Source organism: Salmo salar, chromosome ssa09 (genome assembly GCF_905237065.1).
Source record: "Salmo salar chromosome ssa09, Ssal_v3.1, whole genome shotgun sequence".
NCBI classification, from domain to species: Eukaryota; Metazoa; Chordata; class Actinopteri; order Salmoniformes; family Salmonidae; genus Salmo; species Salmo salar.
This window is the reverse complement of record NC_059450.1, coordinates 46,547,551-46,564,070: the sequence shown is the minus strand read 5'-3', so window position 1 is coordinate 46,564,070 and position 16,520 is coordinate 46,547,551. Positions and strand designations below refer to the sequence as shown.

Sequence of the window (16,520 nt, the reverse complement as noted above, 5' to 3'; positions counted from 1 at the left end):
GCAGAACATCTCGGAACGCACAACTCGTCAGTCCTTGTCACAGATGGGCTAAAGCACAGCGGCAGACGGCCAACACACACCGGGCTGCAGCGGCAGACGGCCAACACACACCGGGCTGCAGCGGCAGACGGCCAACACACACCGGGCTGCAGCGGCAGACGGCCAACACACACCGGGCTGCAGCGGCAGACGGCCAACACACACCGGGCTGCAGCGGCAGACGGCCAACACCGGGCTACACTCCTATCAGCTAAAAACAATGAGAAGAGGCTCCAGTAGGCACGTGATCACCAACACTGGACAATTGAAGAGTGGAAAAACATTGCCTGGAACAAGACAACGAGTTTAGTTTACTTCAGTGTCCTGTTCAGTCCCCAGACCACAGCCCAGTAGAGTGGAGGTGTCAAACTCATTCCATGGAGAGCCTCCTGTCGGCAGGTTTTTCCCCTTTCAATTAAGACCTAGACAACCAGGTGAGGGGAGTTCCTTACAGTGACCTTAACTCATCAATCAAGGGAGGAGTGAAAACCTGCAAGCACATGGCACTCCATGGAATGAGTTTGACATGAGAAATGGAGCATATTTGGGATGAGATGGAACGGGCTGTTCACAGCATAAATGTACCACCGTTCAATATGCAGAAACTGTGTGATGCCATCACGTCAGCATGGACCAACATCCCTGTGGAATGTTTCCGACACCGTGTAGAATGCCCGAAGAATTTAGGCTGTTCTGGATGAAAATGGGGGGGGTGTCAGACCCTGTACTAGATGGGTGTACCTAATAAATTGAAGTTGTTGACACATACAGAGCGTTGACAAATTATTATGAATGTGTTATGTACTGTATGCTGCTACACACCAGTCCTTATCAAGTAACAGTGTGATTTCTGAAAAACAACATCGATTTATATAAACAGCTGTGGTCAGCTAACTCAAGCCCTCTACAAACTAATATGAAATTAACCACTATAACCCCATAGTGATAGATTCACCAGTAGCCACCACCCACAGCCTGTCAAACCATGATCTAAAATCAGTCCTGTCTGAACTCCTACTCTGTGGCTGTTTATCAATATGCATACTATTGTGCTCCACACTCCGAGTGCATTCTCTGGAGTACGTTCCTGTGAGGACGAGAGTGTGGAGATCGCATAAAACATGACGTTAGAGAATCACTTCCTCCCTACTGTATTACCTCACGCCGAGCAGCACCCCCCCACTGTATTACCTCACGGCCAGCAGCACCCCCCCACTGTATTACCTCACGCCGAGCAGCACTCCCTCCCCCTACTGTGTCACCTCACGCCGAGCAGCACTCCCCCTACTGTGTTACCTTACGCCGAGCAGCACTCCCCCTACTGTGTTACATCACGCCGAGCAGCACTCCCCCTACTGTGTTACCTCACGCCGAGCAGCACTCCCCCTACTGTGTTACCTCACGCCGAGCAGCACTCCCCTACTGTGTTACCTCACGCCGAGCAGCACTCCCCCTACTGTGTTACCTCACGCCGAGCAGCACTCCCCCTACTGTGTTACCTCACGCCGAGCAGCACTCCCCCTACTGTGTTACCTCACGCCGAGCAGCACTCCCCCTACTGTGTTACCTCACGCCGAGCAGCACTCCCCCTACTGTGTTACCCCACTCTGAGCAGCACTCCGCCTACTGTATTACCTCACCCCTGAGCAGCACTCCCCCTACTGTATTACCTCACTCTGAGCAGCACTCCCCCTACTGTATTACCTCACTCTGAGCAGCACTCCCCCTACTGTATTACCTCACTCTGAGCAGCACTCCCCCCTACTGTATTACCTCACTCTGAGCAGCACTCCCCCCTACTGTATTACCTCACGCCGAGCAGCACTCCCCCTGCTGCATTACCTCACGCCGAGCAGCACTCCCCCTGCTGTATTACCTCACGCTGAGCAGCACCATTTACTGAACCTTCCTCCAGTCAGGACAATGGCAAAAATAGAGACAAAACAAGATATACACAAAGCAATCATTTTACTTCAGAACTATCAGCCATCTACAGTGCCTTGCGAAAGTATTCGGCCCCCTTGAACTTTGACCAAAAGGCCACATTTCAGGCTTCAAACATAAAGATATAAAACTGTAATTTTTTGTGAAGAATCAACAACAAGTGGGACACAATTATGAAGTGGAACGAAATTTATTGGATATTTCAAACTTTTTTAACAAATAAAAAACTGAAAAATTGGCCGTGCAAAATTATTCAGCCCCTTTACTTTCAGTGCAGCAAACTCTCTCCAGAAGTTCAGTGAGGATGTCTGAATGATCCAATGTTGACCTAAATGACTAATGATAAATAGAATCCACCCGTGTGTAATCAAGTCTCCGTATAAATGCACCTGCTCTGTGATAGTCTCAGAGGTCCGTTTAAAGCGCAGAGAGCATCATGAAGAACAAGGAACACACCAGGCAGGTCCGAGATACTGTTGTGGAGAAGTTTAAAACCGGATTTGGATACAAAAAGATTTCCCAAGCTTTAAACATCCCAAGGAGCACTGTGCAAGCGATAATATTGAAATGGAAGGAGTATCAGACCACTGCAAATCTACGAAGACCCGGCCTTCCCTCTAAACTTTCAGCTCATACAAGGAGAAGACTGATCAGAGATGCAGCCAAGAGGCCCATGATCACTCTGGATGAACTGCAGAGATCTACAGCTGAGGTGGGAGACTCTGTCCATAGGACAACAATCAGTCGTATACTGCACAAATCTGGCCTTATGGAAGAGTGGCAAGAAGAAAGCCATTTCTTAAAAATATCCATAAAAAGTGTTGTTTAAAGTTTGCCACTAGCCACCTGGAAGACACACCAAACATGTGGAATAAGGTGCTCTGGTCAGATGAAACCAAAATCAAACTTTTTGGCAACAATGCAAAACGTTATGTTTGGCGTAAAAGCAACACAGCTCATCACCCTGAACACACCATCCCCACTGTCAAACATGGTGGTGGCAGCATCATGGTTTGGGCCTGCTTTTCTTCAGCAGGGGCAGGGAAGATGGTTAAAATTGATGGGAAGATGGATGGATGGAGCCAAATACAGGACCATTCTGGAAGAAAACCTGATGGAGTCTGCAAAAGACCTGAGACTGGCACGGAGATTTGTCTTCCAACAAGACAATGATCCAAAACATAAAGCAAAATCTACAATGGAATGGTTCACAAATAAACATATCCAGGTGTTAGAATGGCCAAGTCAACGTCCAGACCTGAATCCAATCGAGAATCTGTGGAAAGAACTGAAAACTGCTGTTCCCAAACGCTCTCCATCCAACCTCACTGAGCTCGAGCTGTTTTGCAAGGAGGAATGGGCAAAAATTTCAGTCTCTCGATGTGCAAAACTGATAGAGACATACCCCAAGCGACTTACAGCTGTAATCGCAACAAAAGGTGGCGCTACAAAGTATTAACTTAAGGGGGCTGAATAATTTTGCACGCCCAATTTTTCAGTTTTTTATTTGTTAAAAAAGTTTGAAATATCCAATCAATTTCGTTCCACTTCATGATTGTGTCCCACTTGTTGTTGATTCTTCACAAAAAATTACAGTTTTATATCTTTATGTTTGAAGCCTGAAATGTGGCAAAAGGTCGAAAAGTTCAAGGGGGCCGAATACTTTCGCAAGGCACTGTATATGTGAATCATAATAATCTAAGTTAGCCACGTATAATTGGTAGCTAACTACCTGGCTATCTAGCTAGCTAACAGTAGCAGCTAGCTACCACTTATACGTGGCTAACTAGCTAACAGTAACAGTAGTAGCTAGCCAGTTAGCTCTATTGACTTGCGATCTACGCACACTACAGTTGGCATTGTAGGCAGGTAAACGTGCCAAAAATGAACACAGTATGTGCTTATTAACGTAGTAAGCTAAAATATTTGAGTCAGACAAAATATGGAGATGTGAATGGGCAACTATTCTGAGTTTATTCTCTCTCACTTCAGCTCAAATAATGGCCGCCATTGATTTCAAGAAATGTTGCGTTGTTTTTCTTTATTTTATGTGGCTGCGTCATATTTCTGTGCATACTTTCCGTTGAAGCTTGAATAGATGCATGCTTCAAAATATGTACAAATGGAGTACGCATCCGAGAAGTGCCTTTCGTGGTCCATTTTGCATACTTTGATTTGGACTTACTCCGACCATCCCGTGCTCAGAGCACAGTAGTATGCATTTTGAGAACTAAACAAACTGATCATTTTATTTCGTCTTACCCCCAGAGAACACCCTCTTGTTGGTGCTGTCGAAGGCCAGGCAGAAGATGTTGGAGAGGTGTTCACCCTTCAGTATGAGAGGCTTGGCCGAGCGAGCATGGAGCACTCTCTCCATATCCCACAGCAGCACTCTGCGGTCATCCCCTCCTGTAGATAGGGAAGACACATCCGCAGTAAACAAAACCAGTAAAAACAAACGTATGGTTTGGTCTGGGTTATTACTCTTGCAAGGCCCACCAGTAGAGAAACACACTCTCCTCTGAACAGTTGACGTTGAGATGTGTCTGTTACTTGAACTCTGAAGCATTTATTTGGGCTGCAATCTGAGGTGCAGTTAATTGCCGATTTCTGAAGCTGGTAACTAATGAACTTATCCTCTGAAGCAGAGGTAACTCTGGGTCTTCCTTTCCTGTGGCGGTCCTCATGAGAGCCAGTTTCATAACGCTTGATGGTTTTTGCAACTGCACTTTAACTTCCAAAGTTCTTGAAATTTTTCAAATTGACTGACCTTCACGAAGGGTCTGAATACTTATGTAAATAATGTATCTGTTTTTAATTTCTTATAAATTTGCTAAACATTTCTAAAAACCTGTTTTCGCTTTGTGTGTAGATTGATAAGGAAAACCATTTATTGAATCCATTTTAGAATAAGGCTGTAACGTAACAAAATGTGTAAAAAGTCAAGGGGTCTGAATACTTTCCAAATGCACTGTATATACACACTGAACAAATCTATAAAAACACAACATGCAACTATTTCAAAGATTTTACCGAGTTACAGAAATCAGTCAATTTATATAAAGTCATTAGGCCCTAATCTATGGATTTCACAACTGGGCAGGGGCGCAGCCATGGGTGTGTCTAGGAGGGCATAGGCCTACCCACTTGGGAGCCAGATCCACCTACTGGGGAGGCAAGCCCAGCCAATCATAATTAGTTTTTCCCCACAAAAAGGCTTTTTTACAGACAGAAATACTCCTCAGCACCCCACGCTCTCCGTCCTCAGACGATCCTGCAGACGAATAAGCCGGATGTGGAGGTCCTGGGCTGGCGTGGTTACACATGGTCTAGGTTGTGAGGCCGGTTGGACGTGCCAAATTCTCTAAAACGTCGTTGGAGGCGTCTTATTGTAGAGAAATGAACAATAAATTCTCTGGCAACAGCTCTAGTGTACATTCCTACAGTCAGCATGCCAACTGCACGCTCCCTCAACTTGAGACATCTGTGGCATTGTTGTGTGACAAACTTGCACATTTTAAATTCTCCTTTTATTGTCCCCAGCACCAGTGTAATGATCATGCTGTTTAATCAGCTTCTTGATACGCAACACCTGTCAGGTGGATGGATTCTCTTGACATAGGAGAAATGCTCACTAACAGGGATGTAAACAAATTTGGGCACAAAATTTCAAGGATCTTTTATTTCAGCTCATGAAACACGGGACCAACACTTTAAATGTTGCGTCTATATTGATATTTCAACCTGCGTGTCGTGATCGCGTTTGGTGTAGGGGGGACAAAATATATTTGGGTACGGTGTTAACATGCTTTTTTATTTATCCAAATACGTGTACATAAAAATAGCATGTGTACACAACTAATTATTGCAGTAATGAGAAATTACAAAATAAATTGTCATTAATTGTAAATAAATTCGTTTTCAATGTTGTGTTAGGCTTTATCATTATTTGAGTGATGAGAATTTTTACAATGATAGTTGAGGTAAAACGTATAAAATCTGATCAATAAACAATTATGAAATATATAAATACAGATGCTAATCTTAGCTTTGGAAGAGTAATTATGGTGGAAACAGTATATTTTGGGGGGTCAAGTGTCAGTTTGGTGAGAATCAACCCTATAATCAAAGTTAGTAGCAGGAACGTAGTGTAGCTGACTAGCTGCTACAGTCATGTTGTGGTAACGTTAGCTTATCAGCTGGATAACATGCTAACGGTTAGGTTTTATTTGCTAGTTAGCCAAAATGATTGTCAGTTTTACACATGCAGGCTTGGCCTGTACATACCAGTCCTTTTTCCTGGTTCATAATTGACCATTTGCATGTTGACAATAGATGAATAGGGTGCAAAAAAAAGTGTATATTCGCCGTCCTAACCAACTATGCTTGATATCTGACGTGGTAGCTAGTTGGAATCTGTCAAACACCACTAGCTTCTCGGCTAGCAACTTCCATAACTAGTGATGGTCAATTCAACAACTTACCGGACACAAGGTATTCTCCTCCGTTGTTAGAAAACTCTATGGCGTTTACACACCCGAAATGTCCCAGCATATCCTTCTGGTAAAGGCTTGTGCATCCTGCCAACCGGAGTCTCTGAAACTCTTCCTTCATCAGCGGGTTGCCAAAAAGCCTTCTCTGAGACAGAAAGCCCACAGAGGACCGCATACCGCAACCCTTCACCTCCTTCATTTCGCCCCTGGAGCCGTTAGCTAGCTAGCTAGCCTGGTTAGCTAAAACACAGCAGAAAGATAGCTTGCGATTCCTCACCAACTTGTGCACTTTACATTTAGCCAATATTTGTGCGCTTCATTCAACCCCAAATTGTACATGTTTCCAAGTTCATATTTGCAATCTGTCCGTCTCTAACCTACGTTATGGAGAAGGGAGATATCCCCCGATCGTAATGCTGTTGATGTAGTAGCAGTGCCTTTTCCGTGTAGTCCCAGTCGCTTCCTGTTCCGCTCCTCTCCAGTCGCCACTAGTTACCAGTCCGCCACTAGTTAGTTACCAGTCCGCCACTAGTTAGTTACCAGTCCGCCACTAGTTAGTTACCAGTCCGCCACTAGTTAGTTACCAGTCCGCCACTAGTTAGTCATAAACCCGCTTATACAATTTATATTCTTAAAATGTGACATTAAACATTTTTCGAAGCATAGGATCTTATCTTTCATATCTGGGAGAAATCATTAAAAAATTTTAAAAAAGGGTAAATTGATAAACACCTTTATCGGGTTCCCACACGGCCTCATCTTTATGTTACAGAGGGACCAGCTGTGTTAATTAGCATGCTCCCAAACACCTGTGTGTAGTAACAGGCCGCCAAGAAAAACGTGTTGTCGGCTGCAGCTGTGATAAAGCTGGTTAATAAAACACTAAGTGTATATTTTGTATTTGTGAAATTATTTTGATGTGATATGAAAGTAAAAAGGACGTTGTTTCTAGAACCGTATCGCAATTAAGAATCGATTAATGTTTCGATAAAGTGTTTGGGATGCCAGAGCCAGTCTACATCTGAAAATAACATGTGGTCCTTGGACCTGAATCTACTTCCTGTCGGGTATGAAGGAAGTTAAGAGGTAGTTTCTTGAGCCAATGCTAACTAGCGTTAGCACTATGACGAGGTCTCAGATACCCATAGACTTTCAGTCATTGCGCTAACACTAGTTAGCAACTTCCTTCCTTCAAACCGCACATAGAGGCATAAAAATGCTATCCATGAGTTAATCTGACTGTGGGGGTAGATAAAGGAACCTCATTGCCAAAAATCTTGAAGTAAAGAGTACATATTGGGGCTAGCCTAACCTTAAATGAAGACACAAGCACATTTGTTTTCATTAACTTTTACGATAGTCAATATCTCGCATTAGTGGCTACTCACTGCTCTCAGGGCAGGTCTGCCGGTTTCGACTAACAGAAGTACATTTTCGTAGCAGGTTAGAAATAGGAACATTTTTTATGGGTAGTTAAAATGCCAAATTTGTCCCTGACGACTCGAACACATCTACAATTGCTACAACCAGGCTTGTCCTGAGAACAGTGTTGGTTTCTACTAATGGAATTCTGCCCACTTCAAGATCCTAGAACCGGCCCTCAGGACGTCCCAAACCAGCTGAACCATTCAAGACAATTAGACAGCTTTTACAAATTTGCCTCCCAAATAATACGCCTATATAGTTACCAGTCGTCACTAGTTACCAGTCGTCACTAGTTAGTCATAAACCCCGCCTATACAATTTATATTCTTAAAATGTGACATTAAACATTTTTCGAAGCATAGGATCTTATCTTTAATATCAGGGAGAATTCCTCCCAAATAATAAACCTATATAATTCGTCACTTGAACCATACACTGCACTTTCTTTTTTAATGATATCACATTTGGCAAAGTTGGCTTACCCTCATAATAAATTAAACATTACTGTCAATTGAATTTGCAGCAAAAAAACAAGATTCATATCACATTTAAATAAGTAAATCAAAAGCACACATTTTAGTCTAGTTTTTTATTCCCGACATTGGGATTACAGTGGTAGTCTTAAAAAAAAAAAACAATTCAATATTTTAATAGGGGAACCTTCCATTCATTACAATCCATTTTCCCCAAGATAAACAGGACCATATTTATAACACAACTTTTTGCCCAAAGAAAGAAATACAAGTGTTGCCAGTTCAACAAAGCAAATGATTTACCCCGCTGTGAGGGAGCATGGCGTGCGTCCCAATATCTCCTTTCTCCAGAAATGTGCACTTGTTCACTTCCATTCATAAAATTGGAAAGGAAATTACTGGCATATGTAAACTCCCTCTAACGACCCATGCCTCCACCAATCCAACGCCTTTAGATTTGTGGGGAGTAGTGAATGAGTGCGCACTTCAGGAGGAAGGAGTGAGATAATTGGGACGTAACAACTGTATACCATAGGAGTTGTAGATTATTTGGAATAATACATTTCTCCTCTTGGTATACCGTGTAGGGGTGGGTAGGCAGAGAACCTCAACTTGGCAAGAATGGGTACCTGGCATCAACCTACTAAAAAGTTATTTAGTTTAGTTTATTACGGTCACACTTTCAAGCCTCGGTAACTATTTCATCGACGTATCAAAACGGGGGGGGTACTTCTGTACGTCAAGAAGAAATAATCTTGGTAATGTTTACATTTTAGGCACACAATGAAATAGCTACTATAACAGTAGGCTATAATGTATTTCATAGTGTTATGATCAAATATCACCAAGGATTGAAATAACTAGTAACATTTTGACAAGGATTTGGTTGATGATACTTCAATAAATAAGGAGTCATTTGGTTGCTACAGTTGAAAGTTTCTCTAACTTGTGTAATATTAGTTGTGCCTGGTTGTTTTTAGAAACTGTTTTTAAATGAGTATTGAAATAGCACCAGTGTTTAACAGAGTGGAATCTGAGAGATCAAGCAAAAATAAGGACGATCTGATCTTATACAACAATGCAGTGCAGTTTTATTGTATGGCTTTAATGCACACATTTAAATTAGCGATACTATTTTTTTATTTATGTCTGTTCAGCTCAGAAATATGACAGATTACAATGCCTGTCTATGTGCCTTTTGTGAGCTACAGCTAGTTGGCATCAGTGGTCTATTCATTAGTGGTACACCGTTGCGAACAAGTTTCTTATTGGACAAGGTCACGTTGTCCCATCCCATCTTCATGAAGTAGTAGTAGTAGTAGTAGTAGTAGTAGTAGTAGATTATCATAAGGCGCAGGTAAGTAGCAAACTAAACAGAGTCATATACAGTGCCTTCGGAAAGTATTCAGACCCCTTGACTTTTCCCACATTTTGTTACGTTACAGCCTTATTCTGAAATTGATTAAATAAATACAAATCCTCAGCAATCTACACACAATACCCCATAATGACAAAGCGAAAACCGTTTTTTAAATTTTTTTATAAATGTTTGCTAATTTATATAAAACAGATACCTTATGTAAATAAGTATTTAGACCCTTTGCTATAATACTCTAAACTGAGCTCAGATGAATCCTGTTTCCATTGATCATCCTTGAGATGTTTCTACAACTTGATTGGAGTCCACCTGTGGTAAATTCAATTGATTGGACATAATTTAGAAAGACACACACCTGTCTATATAAGGTCCCACAGTTGACAGTGCATGTCAGAGCAAAAACCAAGTCGTGAGATTGAAGGAATAAGGCTGTAACATAACAAAATGTGGAAAAAGTCAAGAGGTCTGAATACTTTCCCGAATGTACTGCATTTAGAGAAGCTGGGCTTTTACAATTTGGAATATTATTCTAATCCTACATATTCAGTTGAATAGCATTATTTAAATATTCCGTAGGTAACGTTAATCGGGAGCTAACATGGCTGCTATAGAACGTTGACGTGTCATGTAAAATGTGTCAATGCAGAAACGTCAATGTCCCAACTCTCTAAACACACATGGCTCTGGGAGCAGGTAATGAGTGAGCTGCAGTCTGTCTAGTATTCTGCCTAGAAGATGTGTGGTTGCTGTGAGATAAAAAGAAAGGGTACAAGGACGGGACAGACGAGGGAGAGATGATAAAGGAGGACGGGATATGTTATCAGATATTCTCAGCTGGTGGCGCACCCATTGCTCCCTTTCAAAAGAAGGGAAGGTGAAAAAGAGGGTGAGAGAGAGAGAGAGAGAGAGAGAGAGAGAGAGAGAGAGAGAGAGAGAGATGCACTAACCATTAGATAGTGCAGGGTCAGTTCCATCTCAATTATGAGTTGTGTTTACATATAATTCATTGGATGTACAGGACATATACAGTATATTGTAGCCTGGGTATCAGTCTGTTTGTGCCATCATTCCACTCCTTGTCATTGCCAAACATATGACACAGAGTTAAAAAAGAGTGGAATAATAGCACAGAACAGGTCTGGATTTCAGGCTACAGTAAGTCTATTGTACATGTCAGTCTTCTTCCGATGAGTACAGAGGGTCTCAGTGGCCTACTACAACAACAGGAGCCACTGTCCTTAGGGGGAGTATTCATTAGTGCACAGTGTAGCAAACCGCAGTGCAACGGGAAAACGTTTAGCAACGAAATAGTTTTATTTTGGACAAATTCAGGTAGGTTCTTTTCCGGTTTTCCATTATGTTTGGTTCCTAATGAATACACCCCAGGACTCGGGGTATGCTAGAATGGTTTCAGTCCAGGATTCAGACCACTTCCTCCAAGGATGAGAAGATAAGTCATAATTTTTATGTGTTGTCCATCTTCCATCGTTTCAGGGCCTTTTGGTCACAAAGTTATCTTGTTAAATTGTGCCTGGCAAAGTGTTTGAAACAATCTATCTTTGCCACATTAAAAAAAAAAGCAAAGAGAGGGTGCCGAAATGTTACGCATCACTAGCTAGGAGTTTTTCAAACAATTTATTTAATTAGGTTTCCACTCGTCTTTTTCTTCTTCAAAAGTCTATAGAAAATCAGCAGGATTTAAAAAAAAAGCTTGGTGAGAATCAAATCTCCTTATGACAGCAATGCCTTGGGAACTTTTATAATAAACACAACAACAAACACAGAAGTATAAACAATAGGTAAATCTGGGGCTTAAATTAAGACAGTGAGGTTTGCAGATGTGTGTAGCCTGGTCCCAGATCTGTTTGTGCTGCCTTGCCAACGTTTGGCTTGACAATGACCATAAGAGTTGGAAAGAGCACAGATAGATCTGGGACCAGTCTAAGATGTGCGGGAGGGGGGTTGGCTATTATAAAAGCTATTGGCACATGAGGGAGGGGCCGTTGTCCTCTGTTTCCAGATGAGTCTCTATGGTAACGAGGCCGCTACTATGGTAACGCATCGCTTGTTAGTAAGGCCCTTTACTGTGTCCAAAGATCCCGATGGGGAAATGTTTGACGTGTGACGACCACTGTGCTGCCAACTGGAAAAACTTGACGTCATTCCACTCCACGCCGTCAATCAGCACTGGAAGAAAAAAATAGACAAAAAAAACTGATCTAGAAATAATCCCGAATCACAGAACCTTTTACAATTACAAGTTGTTACACTAAGCCTAGTTCATGGGTTATCTATGTAATAGCTGGATCAGATAAGACCTGTCAGCATCTGTTAAAGACAAGGTGGTCTAAAAGGAGACCGATGAAAACACAGACATGCTAATGTAACAAGACATTTGGTTGTCTTTGTGTCCAGCGATAAGGAGTCTTACCCCTCAGCATGGTCTGCTGGTGCTTGGCAGTGCAGATCAGTCGACTGATGCCATCGATCACCTGGCTCTTAGACTCCACATCCTTGTCTTTAGTCTTCTTTGGCAGGAATATTACTGAGAAGGATAGAGAGAACAGAAGAGTCATGATTCCTGACTTTAAGATGTGAATGCTAATCATCACAATAAACGTTGTTTTTCGAAAAGTTAGGATTTGGCCTAAAGTCAAGTTTTAGGATTTAGGCTTTACATTTCAAGATAATTGTGATTTCATTTATGTCTTTCCTATAGCTTTACTATCAGGATTAGAATATATACAGGAGTGAGTCCATTCATTAAAAGGGAGTGTTACAGAGAGACTCTACACTAGTGTGTCTTAGTGCAGCGGACCTTCATAAGGAGTGCTACGAGTCAACCCCAGGACTCATTCATAAAGATACAATATAACCATTTTATGTGCCCTCACCCTTCTTGTTCTTCTCCTTCATGACCACAGTCATGGACATGGCGGGCTGTGGCTGGGCCCCGGCCTGGGGGAGCCTGCTGACCTGCAGTGAGCGGAACGTACATTTCAGAGTGTTCTTAGAGGAAGACGAGTCCCTTTTCTCCACGTCTCTCTTCCTGTCAGCCGGGGAGGGAGCCACCCAGTAGTCCACCTGTAGTCCCATCAGCTCCCCCTGGGGAGAACTACAATACCCAGCAGAGAAAGAGAGACATGAGGAGAATAGTACGAGATGAAAAGGTAGAAAATCAAATGTTAGCTAAATGAACAATATGGAAGCCATAATCAGTCTATTCAACCCCCAGACAGTCATCTTCTCTACTCTTCTAGAAGGAGTCGTGATGGTGTACCTGTACACCTGAACCAGGTGTTGTGTCCGTGTGTTAGCTGTACCTGTACACCTGAACCAGGTGTTGTGTCCGTGTGTTACCTGTACCTGTACACCTGAACCAGGTGTTGTGTCCGAGTGTTAGCTGTACACCTGAACCAGGTGTTGTGTCCGTGTGTTACCTGTACACCTGAACCAGGTGTTGTGTCCGTGTGTTAGCTGTACACCTGAACCAGGTGTTGTGTCCGTGTGTTAGCTGTACACCTGAACCAGGTGTTGTGTCCGTGTGTTAGCTGTACACCTGAACCAGGTGTTGTGTCCGTGTGTTACCTGTACCTGTACACCTGAACCAGGTGTTGTGTCCGTGTGTTAGCTGTACCTGTACACCTGAACCAGGTGTTGTGTCCGTGTGTTAGCTGTACACCTGAACCAGGTGTTGTGTTAGCTGTACACCTGAACCAGGTGTTGTGTCCGTGTGTTAGCTGTACACCTGAACCAGGTGTTGTGTCCGTGTGTAAGCTGTACACCTGAACCAGGTGTTGTGTCCGTGTGTTAGCTGTACACCTGAACCAGGTGTTGTGTCCGTGTGTTAGCTGTACCTGTACACCTGAACCAGGTGTTGTGTCCGTGTGTTAGCTGTACACCTGAACCAGGTGTTGTGTCCGTGTGTTAGCTGTACACCTGAACCAGGTGTTGTGTCCGTGTGTTAGCTGTACACCTCAACCAGGTGTTGTGTCCGTGTGTTAACTGTACCTGTACACCTGAACCAGGTGTTGTGTCCGTGTGTTAACTGTACCTGTACACCTGAACCAGGTGTTGTGTCCGTGTGTTAGCTGTACACCTGAACCAGGTGTTGTGTCCGTGTGTTACCTGTACACCTGAACCAGGTGTTGTGTCCGTGTGTTAGCTGTACACCTGAACCAGGTGTTGTGTCCGTGTGTTACCTGTACACCTGAACCAGGTGTTGTGTCCGTGTGTTAGCTGTACACCTGAACCAGGTGTTGTGTCCGTGTGTTACCTGTACACCTGAACCAGGTGTTGTGTCCGTGTGTTACCTGTACACCTGAACCAGGTGTTGTGTCCGTGTGTTAACTGTACCTGTACACCTGAACCAGGTGTTGTGTCCGTGTGTTAGCTGTACACCTGAACCATGTGTTGTGTCCGTGTGTTACCTGTACACCTGAACCAGGTGTTGTGTCCGTGTGTTAGCTGTACACCTGAACCAGGTGTTGTGTCCGTGTGTTAGCTGTACACCTGAACCAGGTGTTGTGTCCGTGTGTTACCTGTACACCTTAACCAGGTGTTGTGTCCGTGTGTTACCTGTACACCTGAACCAGGTGTTGTGTCCGTGTGTTAACTGTACCTGTACACCTGAACCAGGTGTTGTGTCCGTGTGTTACCTGTACACCTGAACCAGGTGTTGTGTCCGTGTGTTAGCTGTACACCTGAACCAGGTGTTGTGTCCGTGTGTTAGCTGTACACCTGAACCAGGTGTTGTGTCCGTGTGTTAACTGTACACCTGAACCAGGTGTTGTGTCCGTGTGTTACCTGTACACCTGAACCAGGTGTTGTGTCCGTGTGTTACCTGTACACCTGAACCAGGTGTTGTGTCCGTGTGTTACCTGTACACCTGAACCAGGTGTTGTGTCCGTGTGTTACCTGTACACCTGAACCAGGTGTTGTGTCCGTGTGTTACCTGTACACCTGAACCAGGTGTTGTGTCCGTGTGTTACCTGTACACCTGAACCAGGTGTTGTGTCCGTGTGTTAGCTGTACACCTGAACCAGGTGTTGTGTCCGTGTGTTAGCTGTACACCTGAACCAGGTGTTGTGTCCGTGTGTTAGCTGTACACCTGAACCAGGTGTTGTGTCCGTGTGTTACCTGTACACCTGAACCAGGTGTTGTGTCCGTGTGTTAACTGTACACCTGAACCAGGTGTTGTGTCCGTGTGTTACCTGTACACCTGAACCAGGTGTTGTGTCCGTGTGTTACCTGTACACCTGAACCAGGTGTTGTGTCCGTGTGTTACCTGTACACCTGAACCAGGTGTTGTGTCCGTGTGTTACCTGTACACCTGAACCAGGTGTTGTGTCCGTGTGTTAGCTGTACACCTGAACCAGGTGTTGTGTCCGTGTGTTACCTGTACACCTGAACCAGGTGTTGTGTCCGTGTGTTAGCTGTACACCTGAACCAGGTGTTGTGTCCGTGTGTTAGCTGTACACCTGAACCAGGTGTTGTGTCCGTGTGTTACCTGTACACCTGAACCAGGTGTTGTGTCCGTGTGTTAACTGTACCTGTACACCTGAACCAGGTGTTGTGTCCGTGTGTTACCTGTACACCTGAACCAGGTGTTGTGTCCGTGTGTTACCTGTACACCTGAACCAGGTGTTGTGTCCGTGTGTTAACTGTACACCTGAACCAGGTGTTGTGTCCGTGTGTTACCTGTACACCTGAACCAGGTTTTGTGTCCGTGTGTTACCTGTACACCTGAACCAGGTGTTGTGTCCGTGTGTTACCTGTACACCTGAACCAGGTGTTGTGTCCGTGTGTTAACTGTACCTGTACACCTGAACCAGGTGTTGTGTCCGTGTGTTACCTGTACACCTGAACCAGGTGTTGTGTCCGTGTGTTAACTGTACCTGTACACCTGAACCAGGTGTTGTGTCCGTGTGTTACCTGTACACCTGAACCAGGTGTTGTGTCCATGTCTTACCTGTACACCTGAACCAGGTGTTGTGTCCGTGTGTTACCTGTACACCTGAACCAGGTGTTGTGTCCGTGTGTTACCTGTACACCTGAACCAGGTGTTGTGTCCGTGTGTTACCTGTACACCTGAACCAGGTGTTGAGTCCGTGTGTTACCTGTACACCTGAACCAGGTGTTGTGTCCGTGTGTTACCTGTACACCTGAACCAGGTGTTGTGTCCGTGTGTTACCTGTACACCTGAACCAGGTGTTGTGTCCGTGTGTTAACTGTACACCTGAACCAGGTGTTGTGTCCGTGTGTTAACTGTACCTGTACACCTGAACCAGGTGTTGTGTCCGTGTGTTACCTGTACACCTGAACCAGGTGTTGTGTCCGTGTGTTACCTGTACACCTGAACCAGGTGTTGTGTCCGTGTGTTACCTGTACACCTGAACCAGGTGTTGTGTCCGTGTGTTAACTATACACCTGAACCAGGTGTTGTGTCCGTGTGTTACCTGTACACATGAACCAGGTGTTGTGTCCGTGTGTTACCTGTACACCTGAACCAGGTGTTGTGTCCGTGTGTTAACTGTACACCTGAACCAGGTGTTGTGTCCGTGTGTTAACTGTACCTGTATGAGCTGAAGCTTGTGTTGACAGAGGGGGAGGAGGGAGGGGTGGGCGTGGCTTCCTTCAGGGCGGGGGACACCTGAGGAGGGGTGGAGGACAGGAGGGTTGTCGCCATGGGAGCTGCATCGTCCGAGTCACCTGATAAATACACAGGGATTATCATCATCGGGCTACACAATACACAGAGGGTACAAT

The 16,520-nt window shown here is 44.2% G+C and overlaps 2 protein-coding genes across 13 annotated transcripts in view; both read right to left on the bottom strand.

Moving 5' to 3' along the window:
• LOC106611461 (DDB1- and CUL4-associated factor 5) overlaps positions 1-7,015 on the bottom strand; it is a 71,580-nt gene extending 64,565 nt beyond the window's left edge. Inside the window, exons 1-2 of one of the 3 annotated variants that reach the window (XM_045723737.1) lie at positions 6,468-7,015; positions 4,246-4,392 (exon numbers count right to left, since the gene is read on the bottom strand). In XM_045723737.1, coding sequence (XP_045579693.1) covers positions 4,246-4,392; positions 6,468-6,675 — 355 coding nt within the window. In that variant the 5' untranslated portion in view covers positions 6,676-7,015. The remainder of the gene's footprint in view (positions 1-4,245; positions 4,393-6,467) is intronic. The other 2 variants (XM_045723736.1, XM_014211675.2) reach the window with 2 other exon arrangements.
• Positions 7,016-8,334: 1,319 nt separating this feature from the next.
• LOC106611463 (phosphofurin acidic cluster sorting protein 2) overlaps positions 8,335-16,520 on the bottom strand; it is a 127,220-nt gene continuing 119,034 nt past the window's right edge. For 4 of the 10 annotated variants that reach the window (XM_014211678.2, XM_014211679.2, XM_014211677.2 and 1 more), the window contains 4 exons: positions 16,328-16,463; positions 12,647-12,867; positions 12,184-12,297; positions 8,335-11,939 (listed from right to left, as the gene is read on the bottom strand). In XM_014211678.2, coding sequence (XP_014067153.1) covers positions 11,821-11,939; positions 12,184-12,297; positions 12,647-12,867; positions 16,328-16,463 — 590 coding nt within the window. In that variant the 3' untranslated portion in view covers positions 8,335-11,820. Of the gene's footprint in view, positions 11,940-12,183; positions 12,298-12,646; positions 16,464-16,520 lie in introns of those variants that run through there. The other 6 variants (XR_006771015.1, XR_006771016.1, XR_006771014.1 and 3 more) reach the window with 6 other exon arrangements.